At 37.6% G+C, this 15,740-nt stretch overlaps 4 protein-coding genes and 2 long non-coding RNA genes across 8 annotated transcripts; 3 read left to right on the forward strand and 3 right to left on the reverse strand.

Moving 5' to 3' along the window:
- Window positions 1-1,854: 1,854 nt before the first annotated feature.
- On the forward strand, window positions 1,855-3,706 carry LOC130689700 (uncharacterized). Its single transcript, XR_009000788.1, has 6 exons — window positions 1,855-1,993; window positions 2,047-2,118; window positions 2,177-2,316; window positions 2,387-2,568; window positions 2,631-2,974; window positions 3,046-3,706. It is a non-coding gene; the product is annotated as an uncharacterized LOC130689700 (long non-coding RNA).
- A 1,349-nt stretch (window positions 3,707-5,055) lies between these two features.
- Window positions 5,056-6,670, reverse strand: LOC130689703 (uncharacterized). The gene is made up of 6 exons (XR_009000791.2): window positions 6,532-6,670; window positions 6,407-6,478; window positions 6,209-6,348; window positions 5,957-6,138; window positions 5,551-5,894; window positions 5,056-5,479 (listed from the first exon to the last, which is right to left on the reverse strand). It is a non-coding gene; the product is annotated as an uncharacterized LOC130689703 (long non-coding RNA).
- A 1,045-nt stretch (window positions 6,671-7,715) lies between these two features.
- On the forward strand, window positions 7,716-9,533 carry LOC130689683 (dnaJ homolog subfamily B member 12-like). 2 transcript variants are annotated; one of them, XM_059495804.1, is made up of 7 exons: window positions 7,716-7,935; window positions 8,035-8,321; window positions 8,397-8,424; window positions 8,486-8,626; window positions 8,703-8,821; window positions 8,890-9,005; window positions 9,076-9,533. In XM_059495804.1, the coding sequence occupies exons 1-7, from the start codon at window positions 7,803-7,805 to the stop codon at window positions 9,356-9,358; spliced, it is 1,107 nt and encodes a 368-aa protein (XP_059351787.1). In that variant the 5' UTR covers window positions 7,716-7,802; the 3' UTR covers window positions 9,359-9,533. The 2 variants fall into 2 exon arrangements, with proteins under 2 accessions (XP_059351787.1, XP_057368603.1); XM_057512620.2 differs by having other exon boundaries at window positions 7,718-7,935; window positions 8,887-9,005.
- Window positions 9,504-11,588, reverse strand: LOC130689663 (zinc finger protein 506-like). Its single transcript, XM_057512599.2, has 7 exons — window positions 11,011-11,588; window positions 10,788-10,950; window positions 10,463-10,731; window positions 10,313-10,401; window positions 10,072-10,248; window positions 9,834-9,986; window positions 9,504-9,777 (listed from the first exon to the last, which is right to left on the reverse strand). The coding sequence occupies exons 1-7, from the start codon at window positions 11,477-11,479 to the stop codon at window positions 9,610-9,612; spliced, it is 1,488 nt and encodes a 495-aa protein (XP_057368582.1). The 5' UTR covers window positions 11,480-11,588; the 3' UTR covers window positions 9,504-9,609.
- Window positions 11,589-11,933: 345 nt separating this feature from the next.
- Window positions 11,934-13,904, forward strand: LOC130689664 (uncharacterized). The gene is made up of 4 exons (XM_057512601.2): window positions 11,934-13,005; window positions 13,061-13,260; window positions 13,323-13,513; window positions 13,581-13,904. Exons 1-4 carry the CDS (start codon window positions 12,068-12,070, stop codon window positions 13,695-13,697), a joined length of 1,446 nt encoding a protein of 481 aa, XP_057368584.1. The 5' UTR covers window positions 11,934-12,067; the 3' UTR covers window positions 13,698-13,904.
- Window positions 13,905-13,907: 3 nt separating this feature from the next.
- Window positions 13,908-15,721, reverse strand: LOC130689689 (MOB kinase activator 1B). Of its 2 annotated transcripts, XM_057512627.2 has the most exons (5): window positions 15,486-15,721; window positions 15,209-15,375; window positions 14,913-15,140; window positions 14,687-14,850; window positions 13,908-14,615 (listed from the first exon to the last, which is right to left on the reverse strand). In XM_057512627.2, the coding sequence occupies exons 1-5, from the start codon at window positions 15,497-15,499 to the stop codon at window positions 14,535-14,537; spliced, it is 654 nt and encodes a 217-aa protein (XP_057368610.1). In that variant the 5' UTR covers window positions 15,500-15,721; the 3' UTR covers window positions 13,908-14,534. The 2 variants fall into 2 exon arrangements, with proteins under 2 accessions (XP_057368610.1, XP_057368609.1); XM_057512626.1 differs by lacking the exon at window positions 15,486-15,721 and having other exon boundaries at window positions 15,209-15,401.
- Between the last annotated feature and the right edge of the window lie 19 nt (window positions 15,722-15,740).

A 15,740-nucleotide genomic window follows, 5' to 3' on the forward strand; every position in this document is an offset into this window, starting at 1 on the left:
ATGAGAAGAAATTCCCACATTATCCAGTTTGTTGTATGACAATTTTAATTGTGTTACACTGCAACAATAGTGCATAATTAATGGGAGTATTAGCATTTTATTTCCAGTTATCTGTGATCGTATGGAAGACATTAAACTTGTTTTGGAGTTATTGTGATACCATTCATTTGCAGTAATTGGAACTTGTTCCTTGTTTATTGAGGTATGCTCTGTAGTTTTGACAATTGACAATGTCACAAAGAGATTGGGTTTTATATCCTGGACTGTTATTCCACTAAGGATGTCTTAGACAATTGAATGTTCGATTGGTGATTGAGAAATTATGAGTTCATTGCATAAAATCACAGAATATATTATAACCAAAGAAACCATGAGTGCTTATGTTCCATTTCCACAAGAAAACATGGCTATGAATTTCCAAAATGATCGAAAAACACATGTTGAAAGAAGATTGAATAGTTTCACCCTGGAATCTCCAACACGAACATCTACCTATCATTATTCTGTAAAATTCTAATGACAAGATGTCTAAGAATTTTAGTTACAGTTCTATTTATAATCTCAGATGAACTTACCAATATTGTTAAACAGGTTTAGGAGTTCTATGTATGTTTTACTTTGATGGCTTAAATCAATTCTATTTGTATATACTTATATTTTATGTTTACTTATATATATTGTATTAGCAAATCTAATTTCGAACGCCAGGGGTTTCAGTATCAATTTTCGGAGCTGAGAGCATAATGCAATATGACGTCTCAAACATTCACAGATATGGCAATCCGCTTTACCCACAAAAAATTAAAAATATTGGCCATGTTTTTCTGTTTTACTGCTATCGCCATCTACTGGTCACGTTTCTAGTTAATTTTCTACATACACTGACCGAAAAAAAAAACATTTTAAGCCCGACTTTTCTCGGTCGGGCTTAAAATTATTATTGGGGTTACTATATAGGTTTTTGAAAAACGAAAAAAAGAACAGGAAAAGTCGGGCTTATTTTTTTGTCGGGATTAATTTTAAAACCTGGCCGAACTTTATTTCCTTTCCCAAGTCAAAATTACTGATTTTACGTCATCGTAGTTAAATGCTAAATCCACATCACGTATTATTGGGGAAATATCTAGGTTTTGCAAAGAAATAAAAGTAATAATAAAAGTCGGGCATATTTTAAAACCTGACCAAACTGTATTTCCACTAGATGGCGCTGCAGATTCATCAGCCTCTAGCGTCTGAAATCGAACTACTGTAATTTTTTGTTGTCATGTGATTCTCATTGTTTACTTTGTTTTTACGTTGACAACGTGTATTTGAGTTTCCATCGTCTGAACGGTATCGTTATTTCTGTTTTTTTTTTGTTGCTTTTACCTCCACCCTTATTATCGATGTGCAAATATTGCACTGCTTCGTTACCTAAACGAAATGTCAGCCGTTGCACTTGGGCTTAGAATGAGGTAATATTAATATACTTTTGGAGAACCAGGTTTCATGTTGTATCATTCTGGGTAAAGCCAGTGTTATCAGCAGAACTGTGCATGATATTTGGTGAAAATTGATGGTTTTTGTATTAACAACCTAAAGCCAATTTTCAGGATTATTAAGATAATTAATTACTACTTTTTTACATTTGAAACATGTTAATCTTATTCTGCTTTATTAGTAAACATATCCAGTAATGTAGTTGTAAGTAACAGATGAGTTCTGTTGTGTACTCTGCACATAACATGGTTTGTTGCATGATTTTATTACTTTACGAATCAATTGTAAATTATTTAGGAATTTAAATGCAGATGTTCATGCCTGGGTGTTAATGCAAAAACTTTTTTCTTTTTTTCCGACACGTAGCCATCTACCGCTCAGACTCATTATTACTGGCGTAGGCCATTTCAGTCCATTGGATGCCATTCGCAGTTAGTTCAGTAGCGTGGATGGAGAATAACGCGTGGCTGGAGGAACAATTGAAAAATGGATAAGATAATACAACAAAAGGATGGTAAGTATAAACATTATTATATTGGTTTTCAATTATTAATTATTGTTTATTAGATCAAATTATGGACCTGCAGGCTCAATTATTGCAACAGCACAAAATATTAGATAACAGCAAAGCTAAGGATGGTAAGGCCTAATACATAATGATTCTATTTATTTGCTTTTATTCATTTGTGTTTTGTAGCTCAAAGTTTGAGTCTACAAGCTCAGCTAGGGGAAAAGAACAAATTGGAATGGAACAGTTTCCAAACAGTGAAGGAGGTTTTTCCAAACTCAAACCTAACTGAACGTGAGGATGAATTGGCATTAGGCGAACACAGTCAGGTACCTAAACTTTTCAAATAAGAATTCAAAATAAGTATAGAATTTTAACAAACAATTATTTATTGTTTAGTTATTCAGTCTACCACCTGACTGTGTTAAATTTAAATTCTGTTAGTGCTGCACAAAAAGAATTGTTAGTAATAAGCCCATGCAGTGAAGGAAGTGAACAATTGTGGGACCGTATTTGGGCCGAAAATGGGTGTAGTACAGAAACCAAGATATGGCACAAGTTCAACATGAAACATGGATTAGGTACTTTTCGGTTTTATGTCTATTGAAAAAGTATTTTTAATGCTATTATTTTGCATTCACAGAATTTAATGGGGGATCAAATCAAGTCTGGAAGTGTTATAGGATGGAAGAGTCAGCCTACAGATGAAAAAACACAGAGTGCATTACCATTAAGGTATGAGGTAAAGTAATAGAGTATGCACATTGTCTAATGAGAAGTACCATCTTGTGTTAATAAATCCAGTACAACAGCAATCCTTTATAGTTCTGTCACAGCTAGAAACCTCAAATAATTCTGCTTCTCTGTCTCAAGAACAACTTGTCCTTTACGTTCAGAGTGTTGGGGAAACTGGGTACTTAAATGGCCCTAAAGATGTTTTAATTTTGCTGCCATTGCAGAGATGAACATCATACATGGACTCTTTAGGTATGAAAGGATTTTTCTTCAAATAATTTTGAATTTATGACGAAGAATTTCTCCTCCTTTTTGCCAACCAGGTCTAATCTACCAAAAAAAATTTTATCCAATAGGAAAGGATTTTCATGTACTGGGAACACAACTATCAACAATGCAACATTGTACAGGTGCTAGTTTATCATTCAAGAGCCTTATACAATGATGTTAATCTGCAATTTGTATGTCCTTCCCCAAGCTTCCACCAGAAGTTGAATCTATGAGTCATGTAAGTTATATGATCAACAGTTGATATGTTTAACGGTGTTGTTTTTCTTTTCTCAATATAGGTTAATAGTAACATTGGATCTGAAAAAATTCTTGGTTGGGGCAAGACACTGAATAAATTGTATTGATTGGATGGATGACATGACATTTCTATACTTAATTCGGATTCCCCAGACGGTATTTGATATTTTAAAAAATTGAAGTGCATATCTGGGCTCCCTTCTTTTCTGAAGCCCCGTTTCCCCTTGACTCGTAATAAGCCCGTAGGGGGTCATGCCCCTACTGTACGGTATATATAAAAACAACATATACCGAGGTTTGGAGGGCTCTGGCCGGAAAGGGGACGTGGGGTGCCGCTTCGTCCGATGATGTGTTCACGGAGGGTGACGTGGCTGCCCACAAATCCGAACTAAAGGTTAATCGCTCCTGTAAAAATGTTCCAAATCTTCAGCTCTTCTTCCGGCTTCTCTTAGCCAATCACCGGGTAATCTCCCCGGTGGGTCAACAAGGCAGTGTCTCCCCCTGCCTGGGTTGACGGCAACTTTTGAAAGGGCTATTGTGCCTTTTTAAAGTTGCAAAAATAATTGAAATGTGCAGAGATTTGTCAATAAATTTTTTTTTATAAAATTTTTTTGCAAATTTTGTTTCTTTCACTGTCTGTTTTCACACATTACATTTATCAACTTTTTTTTTATTTAGCTTTCTTAATTCTCCTTTATTGTTTATGCCACGTTTAATGGTAAGCATTGTTTCCTGTAAGCATAGTATATCTGTAAGCATTCAATTATTATCCAGGGATCGAACCCTAGATGTTCGGCATTCCGCGCCGATGCTTTACCAATGAGCCATGAATCATATGATGTCAAGTTGGCTTTTTTCTAGTCACTTGCGGACTTGCATTTACACTTTGAATAAAACTGAAATGCAATACTGCAATATTATTTTCTCCATTTAGATGTAGATTTTTATACATCTGGTAAGGTTTGAACCCAGGGTAACAGTTATCGCAGATGAATGCTCTACCAAAGAGCTATGAACATTGTAAAAGTAATACAAAGATAAACATATAGTTGTGAAAGACTGCATAAACATCCTAGACGATAACATATGATATGCGATAATAAAAAGTTAATATATATCTCGTGGCTCAATGTTAGAGCATCGGCGTTGCACGCTGAATGTCTGGGGATCGATTCCCATGCCAGTAAAACAATATACAAATACAAAATTACTTCAGAAAATATCAAGGTATTACATGTTGTTCCTTGTCTAAGTTCATGAATTCAAAAAGTGTAATAAATAATAATTGAATACTTACAGATAAACGATACAACTGTGGCAAAAACAATAAAATTGAATTGCGCAAGCTGAATAAAAAAAAAGTTGATAAATGTAATGTGTGAAAACAGACAGTGAAAGAAACAAAATTTGCAAAAAAATTTTATAAAAAAAAATTTATTGACAAATCTATGCACATTTCAATTATTTTTGCAACTTTAAAAAGGCACAATATCCCTTTCAAAAGTTGCCGTCAACCCAGGCAGGGGGAGACACTGCCTTGTTGACCCACCGGGGAGATTACCCGGTGATTGGCTAAGAGAAGCCGGAAGAAGAGCTGAAGATTTGGAACATTTTTACAGGAGCGATTAACCTTTAGTTCGGATTTGTGGGCAGCCACGTCACCCTCCGTGAACACATCATCGGACGAAGCGGCACCCCACGTCCCCTTTCCGGCCAGAGCCCTCCAAACCTCGGTATATGTTGTTTTTATATATACCGTACAGTAGGGGCATGACCCCCTACGGGCTTATTACGAGTCAAGGGGAAACGGGGCTTCAGAAAAGAAGGGAGCCCAGATATGCACTTCAATTTTTTAAAATATCAAATACCGTCTGGGGAATCCGAATTAAGTATAGAAATGTCATGTCATCCATCCAATCAATACAATTTATTCAGTGTCTTGCCCCAACCAAGAATTTTTTCAGATCCAATGTTACTATTAACCTATATTGAGAAAAGAAAAACAACACCGTTAAACATATCAACTGTTGATCATATAACTTACATGACTCATAGATTCAACTTCTGGTGGAAGCTTGGGGAAGGACATACAAATTGCAGATTAACATCATTGTATAAGGCTCTTGAATGATAAACTAGCACCTGTACAATGTTGCATTGTTGATAGTTGTGTTCCCAGTACATGAAAATCCTTTCCTATTGGATAAAATTTTTTTTGGTAGATTAGACCTGGTTGGCAAAAAGGAGGAGAAATTCTTCGTCATAAATTCAAAATTATTTGAAGAAAAATCCTTTCATACCTAAAGAGTCCATGTATGATGTTCATCTCTGCAATGGCAGCAAAATTAAAACATCTTTAGGGCCATTTAAGTACCCAGTTTCCCCAACACTCTGAACGTAAAGGACAAGTTGTTCTTGAGACAGAGAAGCAGAATTATTTGAGGTTTCTAGCTGTGACAGAACTATAAAGGATTGCTGTTGTACTGGATTTATTAACACAAGATGGTACTTCTCATTAGACAATGTGCATACTCTATTACTTTACCTCATACCTTAATGGTAATGCACTCTGTGTTTTTTCATCTGTAGGCTGACTCTTCCATCCTATAACACTTCCAGACTTGATTTGATCCCCCATTAAATTCTGTGAATGCAAAATAATAGCATTAAAAATACTTTTTCAATAGACATAAAACCGAAAAGTACCTAATCCATGTTTCATGTTGAACTTGTGCCATATCTTGGTTTCTGTACTACACCCATTTTCGGCCCAAATACGGTCCCACAATTGTTCACTTCCTTCACTGCATGGGCTTATTACTAACGATTCTTTTTGTGCAGCACTAACAGAATTTAAATTTAACACAGTCAGGTGGTAGACTGAATAACTAAACAATAAATAATTGTTTGTTAAAATTCTATACTTATTTTGAATTCTTATTTGAAAAGTTTAGGTACCTGACTGTGTTCGCCTAATGCCAATTCATCCTCACGTTCAGTTAGGTTTGAGTTTGGAAAAACCTCCTTCACTGTTTGGAAACTGTTCCATTCCAATTTGTTCTTTTCCCCTAGCTGAGCTTGTAGACTCAAACTTTGAGCTACAAAACACAAATGAATAAAAGCAAATAAATAGAATCATTATGTATTAGGCCTTACCATCCTTAGCTTTGCTGTTATCTAATATTTTGTGCTGTTGCAATAATTGAGCCTGCAGGTCCATAATTTGATCTAATAAACAATAATTAATAATTGAAAACCAATATAATAATGTTTATACTTACCATCCTTTTGTTGTATTATCTTATCCATTTTTCAATTGTTCCTCCAGCCACGCGTTATTCTCCATCCACGCTACTGAACTAACTGCGAATGGCATCCAATGGACTGAAATGGCCTACGCCAGTAATAATGAGTCTGAGCGGTAGATGGCTACGTGTCGGAAAAAAAGAAAAAAGTTTTTGCATTAACACCCAGGCATGAACATCTGCATTTAAATTCCTAAATAATTTACAATTGATTCGTAAAGTAATAAAATCATGCAACAAACCATGTTATGTGCAGAGTACACAACAGAACTCATCTGTTACTTACAACTACATTACTGGATATGTTTACTAATAAAGCAGAATAAGATTAACATGTTTCAAATGTAAAAAAGTAGTAATTAATTATCTTAATAATCCTGAAAATTGGCTTTAGGTTGTTAATACAAAAACCATCAATTTTCACCAAATATCATGCACAGTTCTGCTGATAACACTGGCTTTACCCAGAATGATACAACATGAAACCTGGTTCTCCAAAAGTATATTAATATTACCTCATTCTAAGCCCAAGTGCAACGGCTGACATTTCGTTTAGGTAACGAAGCAGTGCAATATTTGCACATCGATAATAAGGGTGGAGGTAAAAGCAACAAAAAAAAAACAAAATAACAGAAATAACGATACCGTTCAGACGATGGAAACTCAAATACACGTTGTCAACGTAAAAACAAAGTAAACAATGAGAATCACATGACAACAAAAAATTTTCTGAAAAAAACTGACACTCATCGGAATTGATTGAATATCACAGGGTATACTCAAAATTGAATGCTGATTCCGCGAAAATTGCGGTTTTTTTCATTAAGTTAATCGTTTTTGAAATACACCGAATATTTGACGCAATGCTAGCGCGATTCCCAACCACTAGATATCATTATGAACGATGGTAGCCATTTTTCACTGATTTATTCGCCACTCCACGGGGGAAAATATTACTGATAGTAATCCTTTTCATTTAGACAATAATCTAAATTCTTTATCAATAAACTAAGTTTATACTCTGTTCAAAACACGAAAGTAACACGGTTTTCATTAAACAGAAACTTATTGCATTAATGTATCTTTTTATAATCTCTCCAATACTATCGGGCATCGATGGAACTAGCGATCGTTAATTGCTGTTTTGCTATGTTGCTCTAGCAGCCGATGTAACGAGAGTTAATCGGCAGTCTAATACTAAGTTACTTGTGCTGGTTGACATTTTACATATCTGTTGACGTTTCATCATGGATGGAAACAAAGAAGAAAGTCTTAGGTGCATAGATTTAGCGACTAATTATCTGAAATTCGGTGATAGAGCAAAAGCTAAAAGGTTTTTATTAAAAGCGGAAAAACTTTACCCAACACAAAAAGCTAAAGGTAGTGCAACCTAATATCCCAATCAAGCTTGCCCTACTTTTTCTCCGTTACGTTTTGTGGCATATGTACATAGTATAATGTACTTATATTTATGCACAGAGCTCTTAGATTTTCTGAACTTTGGTCCTGAAGAGGATGCAAAAGAAAACGGGAATGCTACAAGTGAAGAGAAACCTGATGACAAACCACACTTGCATCAGCGCAAAACTCAGCAACCAGAACCTGCTTCAACTGAGTACACACAAGAACAGATGGATGCAGTGAAGAAAATTAAACAATGTAGGGACTATTACGAAATCCTTGGTGTTACTAAAGAAGCTACAGACACAGACTTAAAGAAAGCTTATCGGAAACTTGCTCTACAATTCCATCCTGACAAAAACAAAGTATTTTTTTTTTAAGAATGTTGCTCTGTGCATTGCTTTTTATCATGAATTTTTTTACTTTTACTCTGATACTAGTGTCCAGGTGCAAGTGAAGCATTTAAAGGTAAAACATTTCATTTATAATATTGATTAAACAAACATATACTAACTGTTCATGTTTCAAGCAATTGGAAATGCATTTGCTGTCTTGAATGATACTGAAAAGAGGAAGCAGTATGATCTCTATGGTCCACTGGAAGACCAACAATCAAGCATGAGGAGACATTCCCATCGTAATCGACATGACTATTCTAGAGGATTTGAAGGTATAACTGTAAAGAATGTCTGCTATTCAACGGAAAACTCATCAATCGATATTTTATTTCACTGCACGCTGATCAGCCGAAGTCAGTGCAGAGGAACTTTTCAATATGTTTTTTGGTGGCTCATTCGGTGGGCCGAACGTCTATGTCAGACGAGGACGCCAATGGGAAAGGCAACGTACTGAAAATGCGAATCAGGTAATTATCCAACAGCTACACTTCCCTTCACAAAATCTCACTTTTCACTATATTTTTTACTGAAGCAGGGATCTGTTGGAACTGGATTGTTGTTGCAACTCATGCCCATTTTAATCCTAGTCTTCTTATCAGTAATGAGCAACTTTCTCGTCTCCGATCCAATTTACGCTTTCCAAAAATCAGGGTTAGTGCTTTAGAAATCGTTCAATTCCTGTAAAAGAAAAGCTTTCTGTAACTCGGATCGATTTACTTAGAAAATACTCGCTTGAAAAGCACACCACAGCTCTGAGGGTGCCATACTACGTCAAGGAGAATTTCAACGAATACTATGATGGAAATTTACGCAGATTAGAAGCCAATATTGAGGAAGAATATGTGGGAATGCTCCGTCATAACTGTTACCGTGAAAGAAGTCAAAGAGAGAGTCTTCTTTGGCGTGCCCGCCAATATGGTGACAAGACAATGATGGATCGAGCCAATTCTTTCAAAATGCAATCGTGCGATGCTCTGGATAAGCTTTACAACCGATCCACTTAATATCACGCAATGGTTGGATCGTATTTAGGTGTTGTGTTTTGTTTTAATACGTAGCCCTCTTGACATTCTTGTAAAGATTGAACCTCAATCTCCCTTTTCCTTATTCTGATCCTATGTTGAATGTTTACGGAATTATTAATAAGAACACAAGAAATACATTTATTTGGTAAACGCATTTCTTAGTGTTTTTATTAATTTATTCTCTAGAACGAACCTCAACGTTCATTCCAAGTTTTCTTTTTAAACGGTTTTCATGAAACATTTTCAACCTCGCATTCTACGTCTGCTTCAGGAACAACGATTTCCATTGTTTCTTCTTGACTTTCTTCCAGAAGAAGCCCGTCTGGCTCGGGAGCTTCTTCTAACGTTACTACGTACTCCTCTCCGTCAGCTAGCAAAGACTCGATGGCCACTTCTCCCTAAAAAATTTTGAAAATTAGGAAAAGTACTAGAGAAGGGAAGTAAGAATCAAAACCTCATCGGGGACAATTGTTTGCTGGGTTTCAGCGCGTTCGTGGTCGGTGTGATGAACTCGAATATGGGCCAAGCAGGACTTCCGTAATTTAAACCGCTTTTCGCAGAGAGAACACTGATACCTGTTGAAAGAAGCATGGACGTCTTCGTGGTTCTATTATTAACGAATACGAGAATAAATTTTAAATGAACGATACGCTTCCTACTGATGTGTTAAGTAACATATGCCAATGCCCTACCTTGAGCGTCTGTCTGGTTTTAAACAGCTTCCCGCAGATCGAGCAGCTAAATTTGTTTGGTTCGTTGGCTTCCCGATGACGCATTTCGTGGACTCGACAAGTCTTGAATCCTCTGAAGCGTTTGTGACAGTAAGAGCACTCGTACCGCAGCTCGTTTGAATGAGAATCCATATGAAACTGAACATGAATGACGTGTCACAAAAATATATAGAACGTTTCAGATTGGCATCTGGTTCTGTACCTGTAATCCTTGTTTAGCTTTAAAATTTTTCCCACAGACGGTACACTGGAAGCGTCCAGGATGTTCCTCGTGGTTGTAATAGTGGTGAACTACCAAACAAGTATTAATTATTAATTCACATAATTCTTCAACATTAGAATACTCACAAACCTTTGAGGGCACTACTGGAGAAAAAGGCTTTGCCACACTTGTCACATTTGTGCGGTTTCTCGACATCTTTATGGAGTAGTAGGTGGTGATGAAGATAGCGAGAGCTTTTAAGTGTCGCTCCGCAGATGTGACAAACAGCTTTGGCGTCTGTGTGTGTTCGCCGATGGGAATAGAGTGACTTTTGATGTTTCAAAGTCTTGCCACAGATATCGCAGACAAATGGTTCGCCCGTCGATTCTTTCCCTTCATCTCCGTCCTCACCAGAATCCCTATAAATTTTACTGTGCACGTAATTGCCTTTTGCCAATATCATTTGTCTCATTACCCTCTCTCTGAACTTTGTTTCTTAGCACTCTTTCTTGTTAGCTGACTCTTGGTGGGGTTCTGGTAAAGGGAAGGATCGATGCTAATTTCATAATCTTCATCTTTGCCATATTCGTCTGATTCCATGGCATCATCAATTGCCCTCTTTACAATTTGGGAAGAAGCTAGAAATCAATTAACATATTAACAATGTGGAATACTTGAAAAGCTCTGACTGAACTTACTACTCAGGAAACGTTCATCAGCTTCAGGATGTTTTTCTTCTTTTATATGTTTACCATGTTTTTTAAAACTGGGTGGTTCTGGTATGCTTTCAATAAGTTGGTCATTTTTCTTTAGGATTTCTTCAATATGCCTCAATGGATTCTCATGTGTTCTCTCCAACTGTGTTGCTCTCTGCTCATCTTCATTCACAAAAACTGCCTCAGGTAGTTCAGAAACACAAACATCTTCTGATATTTCAATTTCAATGGTATTGTCGGCAAGAATATCACTTTCGCCTGAAACCACTAGCGGTAAAAGGAAGATTTTGCATCCCTTGTTCCCATCATTCGACAATTCGTTGCTAACTGTTTCCACGCGGATAGTAGGATCACTTTCGTTACATTGATTGATACCCAGCATTTCACGATATTTGCCTTTCGCGGTCGATCTTCTTGGTCGTAAGGCATAGTTAGGTTCCTGCTTCTCCATGAAGCCACGAACTAAGAAGTATCAAACAATTTTTGTAAACGAGATCACAACAAGTCTGTCTCGGGTTTGCCTAAACAATGGCGTCACAACTCCAATTCTGGTGGTAAAGATAGGGATCGCCGGATCAGCCCTAAACCAATCGGGGCGGATAAAGATTGGCACCGGTTACCTGAGACCCCGTTAAACCACATCGTCCTACCCGAAAAATAATCAATCGACTACGATTCAGATTTGTACGTTTTAAGCAATTTAGTGCGTTGTGCGCGATTTGAACGATTCAAACCCAGGGCTTAGGGCCAAAAAGGAGAGACCTTAAACCAAAATGGCTAGCCAGGTCTTTAAAAAACCGACCCGAATGATGCGGGGCCGGTTATGCACTGTTACCGATCCCTCTTGGCGGGTAAAAAATGGGAATGCTGTTTATCTGATTAGCGCATCCTCGAATGTGAAAGTTTGGCAGTTGTTTACAAACAGTCGAGCTTTCCTTCGCCTTTCACTGGACATGAATTATTTAAGCTGACCTTTTTAGGTTTTGTTGCGTTTTCCGTGGAATCTTGAAACCGCCCGGATTTGGCGTCTTTTTGTGAAATGAGTATGACAACAGAAAATAGTCTTCAAAGAAATGGCAGCAGATTTCTGTGGTGTCAAGGATTGTTTAGATTTGGTTGGTGTCCGTGTTTTAGGCGGAAGGTGGCTCCTGTCAATCCGGTACCCAGTGATTCTGACTTCATGACACTTGGAAGGAAAGGAAAAAGAGTTATATGTGTAGTTCACATCGACCCGTCTTTGAGCTGTGACATCTTGACCAAGAAAGACAGTTCACTAGCGGCTTTTGCGAAAAAGGTAGTGTGTGATGATAAAGGCTATGAATCTGACTCATCGAATGAAGAATATTGGTTCTCCAAATGGTCAAGGCCACTAAGAACTGTTAAACGATTTCAAGCAGAACATCTGCAAAAGCAAAACATTATAGGGCTCATAAAAAATCATCTTCCTGCAGCAGAGAAAACTCCAAAATCTGAAAACTCAAGTACCACCACAGATCTGAAAGTTGTATCTACCTTTGCCGTGGAACAGTCTTCACAAATAATCAAAGAGGCATCCCGTGAATTCAGCAATAAAAATACCGCAACTACTTGCTTAGATCTTTCTCAAACAGGCTCTGACTCTGCTCAAGTTGAAAAAAAAGACGGTGTTGTCAATTTGGCTTTTGAAGGTTCTCCCAGTGACCCCGGTGCATCAATTGTCACTGCCAATGACTTTAAACAGCAAAATGTGACAAAACCTCTACTGTATTTTATCCATGGTGCTGGAGAATCCTCTGAATGTTGGAAGGTCCTCATGCACCATTTTGCAGGTCTTGGCTATGAGGTTCTTGCTATAGACTTGCTAGGACACGGATTCAGTCATACACCACTTGTAGAAAAATCCTACACATTTAAAAAACTATTGGGAGACGTTATCAGTGTCTTTGATGCGCATATATCCAATGGACGCAAATGTGCCCTGATAGGGCACGGATACGGGTAATTCCACACAAATTGTGTTTGCTTAACATTATAATACTCTTTAAATTTCTAGTTGCTCATTCGCTGTTGCCCTTTCACGACAAAGAAGTGCCAATGTTACCTTGTTAGCTTTGCTGAGCAGCGGTGGTCCAACTCCACTTGCACCTCCAGTCAATTGGCGGCGTGAGTGGAAACTTCCTGCATCGATGCTTCATTGCTTGCGGAGCATACTTCCGTGTGGGATGAGGAGAAATGTCTTTTATGGACCACGTGGTAATCTTGGTAAATTGTCACTCACGAATTAGCCTTCACAAATGTTTACATTTTCGAAATAGGCAAAAGTTGTCTGCACGACACTATTTACTTTCAGAGTCTTCCATCCTACGTTCGGCATCATCTTGCAGTTGGCCAAACGTGGCCGGAAGGTGATGTTGCCTTCCATCGCAAAATAGTGATGCCCACTCTTCTTGTTCACGGATTGAAAGATCCTTTCGTCTCTTTGGTTGAAATGTGCGAAATGGAAAGGGTATGTCGGCTTGACGGTAACCGATGTATCACTAACGAGACTTAATCGATCTCTGTTTTCTCTTTAGACTATTCCGCGTGCTTTCCTAGAAGTGATACCAGAATCTGGCCATGACATCATGTCGGATGTACCAAACCAGTTGTGCAAGATGCTTCGCAAATTTTTCGAGCATTGGCAGCGCTGACAATTTTACATTTTAAGGAATTTGTATCTGATTTTAGTCGTACTGTAAACTATGTCGACGACTTGAACTATTATTTACCATTGTGCCTTCCAATCTTCATTATTTTATGCGCGGTTTATACGCTACTCCTTCCATTTTTTTTTCTTATTCACGGAAACGAAAATCTAAATACCAAAATACATTCACATTAGGGAACTGTGGACCAAACTCTTGTGTACCGATGTCTGGATATATATTTACATGACTTGTTTATTTACACTTACAAGGTAAACAAACAATGAACAAGAACATTTTTTCGTGGTTGTTCTTATCTTGCGCGCAAAATTGTTTTATATAATAATATTTTTAAAAAATTTGTCTCACCGAAAATCCGATACGCTAACAGGAGGGGTAAAGGATGGGCGGCTTTTCGGGGGAATTTCCTCATTAAAAAGAGTGAGACGAAACGCCATCTTCATAAAAGCAGCAAGGAAATCATACGAGCTAGGCTTTCTTCAAACACGACCTGATTACCGGTTCTCACTAACAATATGGACAATAGCACTTGAAATTTTCTTCCGGATCACGCACCTTTCCTAAACAACCTGGCGACGATCAATAATAGGATAAATTTGCAATACAAGATAATCCTTCAGGTGACACTTCAGGGGAGTCATCAATCGTATATGTGTGTGATAGAGAGAGATGCCTTAGCGGCATTCATGGAGGGGCAGATCCTACGTATAAATCCATGTGAAAATACAACGAGTTGACAGCAGAGTCTAGTTGACAGTTTCAAGGCCTCTTGAATAAAAAATGATATGAAGTGGCTGCAACAACAGATTCAGGGAAACTAGTTCATCTTCCTTCTTTGTTGGCTAGCTTGTCAATTAGCTCTTGGAGAGGAGCCAGCTCTCTTCGATCAATCAAACTGAATTCCTATCATATTGAAGGACATAAATTAAAATTAAACTTAAATTAAAATTAATTTTTTTTCCCTTCTATCTAACCTGGACAAAGTATATGAAATGCTTGAAAGAGGTGTTGAGGTGTGCTTCCTCCCCAAGCTGTACCACCTCAGGGAAATGTTGATGGTAAATGTGAGCATAGACACGGAAAAGGCGCTTTAGTATAGTTTTGGCTATAGATAAAAAATTTCTGGGGAATGGAACACCTGTAAAACAGAAATCATTACTGGTACCTTTCACATTTCACGTTTATAATGTATAGACTTACCAATTTTTGATGGAAACAAATTTTCATCATCCAACTGATCTTGTACCCAGGTCATGAGGTAGTCAATGTACTTGGGAGCAGAGCACTTGATGGGCTTTTTTACTGTTTGACCATCTGCCCAATGGTATTCATACTTTGGCCCGGCAGACATGATGGGGCAGCTTTCTTCTGTGCAAAACTCAGTAATCGTACCATAGAGCATGTTGATCTGATTGAAAAAGTCAACAGCTGGGAAGACGTAAAATGACTGTTACATAACAATACAAGAATCCATTACGAATATAAAAAACACTTACTGTTGACTGCAACCCATTCATTCTGATCCTCTCCATCTGGTAGCATAACTGCTAGCCTTAAATTCCCAGAACCAAGTGTAGCAGCTGCATGTTTCATCAAATCATACTGATGAGTTCCTTCAGGTATGTTCTTCTTGGGCTTGAACGTCTTTGACGAGCGGCTTCCACTGCGATTAAAACGATCGTCAGCCATGGAAGTGTAATAAACAAAGTAGTTGATTAGATTCAGTCCAGAACGATTTCGGTCCGTCGTTTCCAACAGAATAGTACAACTTACAACAGAAAACTCATCTTATTATTATTCCTTGTTCACTCTCTCCCCGACGACAGTGCCCAATTCCAACAGCGCGGGGGAGGAAGGCCTGGTTTTGATTAATACTCAGTGTCAACAATGCCGTTTGAAAAATGAAATAAAACTATAGGATGTCGCAGATTTTTACGGGAAAACTTTCGTTACTTAATTTTACGTTGTCTACGCGAAAACAACTTTCTGGAAAGGTGAGTCATTGAAGCATAGTAAGAGAGTTTCTCG

This window comes from Daphnia carinata, chromosome 6, assembly GCF_022539665.2.
Source record: "Daphnia carinata strain CSIRO-1 chromosome 6, CSIRO_AGI_Dcar_HiC_V3, whole genome shotgun sequence".
NCBI classification, from domain to species: Eukaryota; Metazoa; Arthropoda; class Branchiopoda; order Diplostraca; family Daphniidae; genus Daphnia; species Daphnia carinata.

What these genes read in the sequence shown, in the direction of transcription:
- LOC130689683 (XM_057512620.2), top strand. Translation starts at nt 7,803, where the DNA reads ATGGATGGAAACAAAGAAGAAAGTCTTAGGTGCATAGATTTAGCGACT. An exon ending in TGCAAGTGAAGCATTTAAAG is followed by an intron (nt 8,425 to 8,485) that starts GTAAAACATTTC and finishes TCATGTTTCAAG; the next exon opens with CAATTGGAAATGCATTTGCT. An exon ending in CTATTCTAGAGGATTTGAAG is followed by an intron (nt 8,627 to 8,702) that starts GTATAACTGTAA and finishes CACGCTGATCAG; the next exon opens with CCGAAGTCAGTGCAGAGGAA.
- LOC130689663 (XM_057512599.2), bottom strand. Translation starts at nt 11,479, where the DNA reads ATGGAGAAGCAGGAACCTAACTATGCCTTACGACCAAGAAGATCGACC. An exon ending in AAACCAGACAGACGCTCAAG is followed by an intron (nt 9,987 to 10,071) that starts GTAGGGCATTGG and finishes CGTTAATAATAG; the next exon opens with AACCACGAAGACGTCCATGC. An exon ending in AAACAATTGTCCCCGATGAG is followed by an intron (nt 9,778 to 9,833) that starts GTTTTGATTCTT and finishes AAAATTTTTTAG; the next exon opens with GGAGAAGTGGCCATCGAGTC.
- LOC130689664 (XM_057512601.2), top strand. Translation starts at nt 12,068, where the DNA reads ATGAGTATGACAACAGAAAATAGTCTTCAAAGAAATGGCAGCAGATTT. An exon ending in CTGATAGGGCACGGATACGG is followed by an intron (nt 13,006 to 13,060) that starts GTAATTCCACAC and finishes TTAAATTTCTAG; the next exon opens with TTGCTCATTCGCTGTTGCCC. An exon ending in AAATGTGCGAAATGGAAAGG is followed by an intron (nt 13,514 to 13,580) that starts GTATGTCGGCTT and finishes TTTTCTCTTTAG; the next exon opens with ACTATTCCGCGTGCTTTCCT.
- LOC130689689 (XM_057512626.1), bottom strand. Translation starts at nt 15,401, where the DNA reads ATGGCTGACGATCGTTTTAATCGCAGTGGAAGCCGCTCGTCAAAGACG. An exon ending in TGAATGGGTTGCAGTCAACA is followed by an intron (nt 15,141 to 15,208) that starts GTAAGTGTTTTT and finishes ACGTCTTCCCAG; the next exon opens with CTGTTGACTTTTTCAATCAG. An exon ending in TTTGTTTCCATCAAAAATTG is followed by an intron (nt 14,851 to 14,912) that starts GTAAGTCTATAC and finishes TCTGTTTTACAG; the next exon opens with GTGTTCCATTCCCCAGAAAT.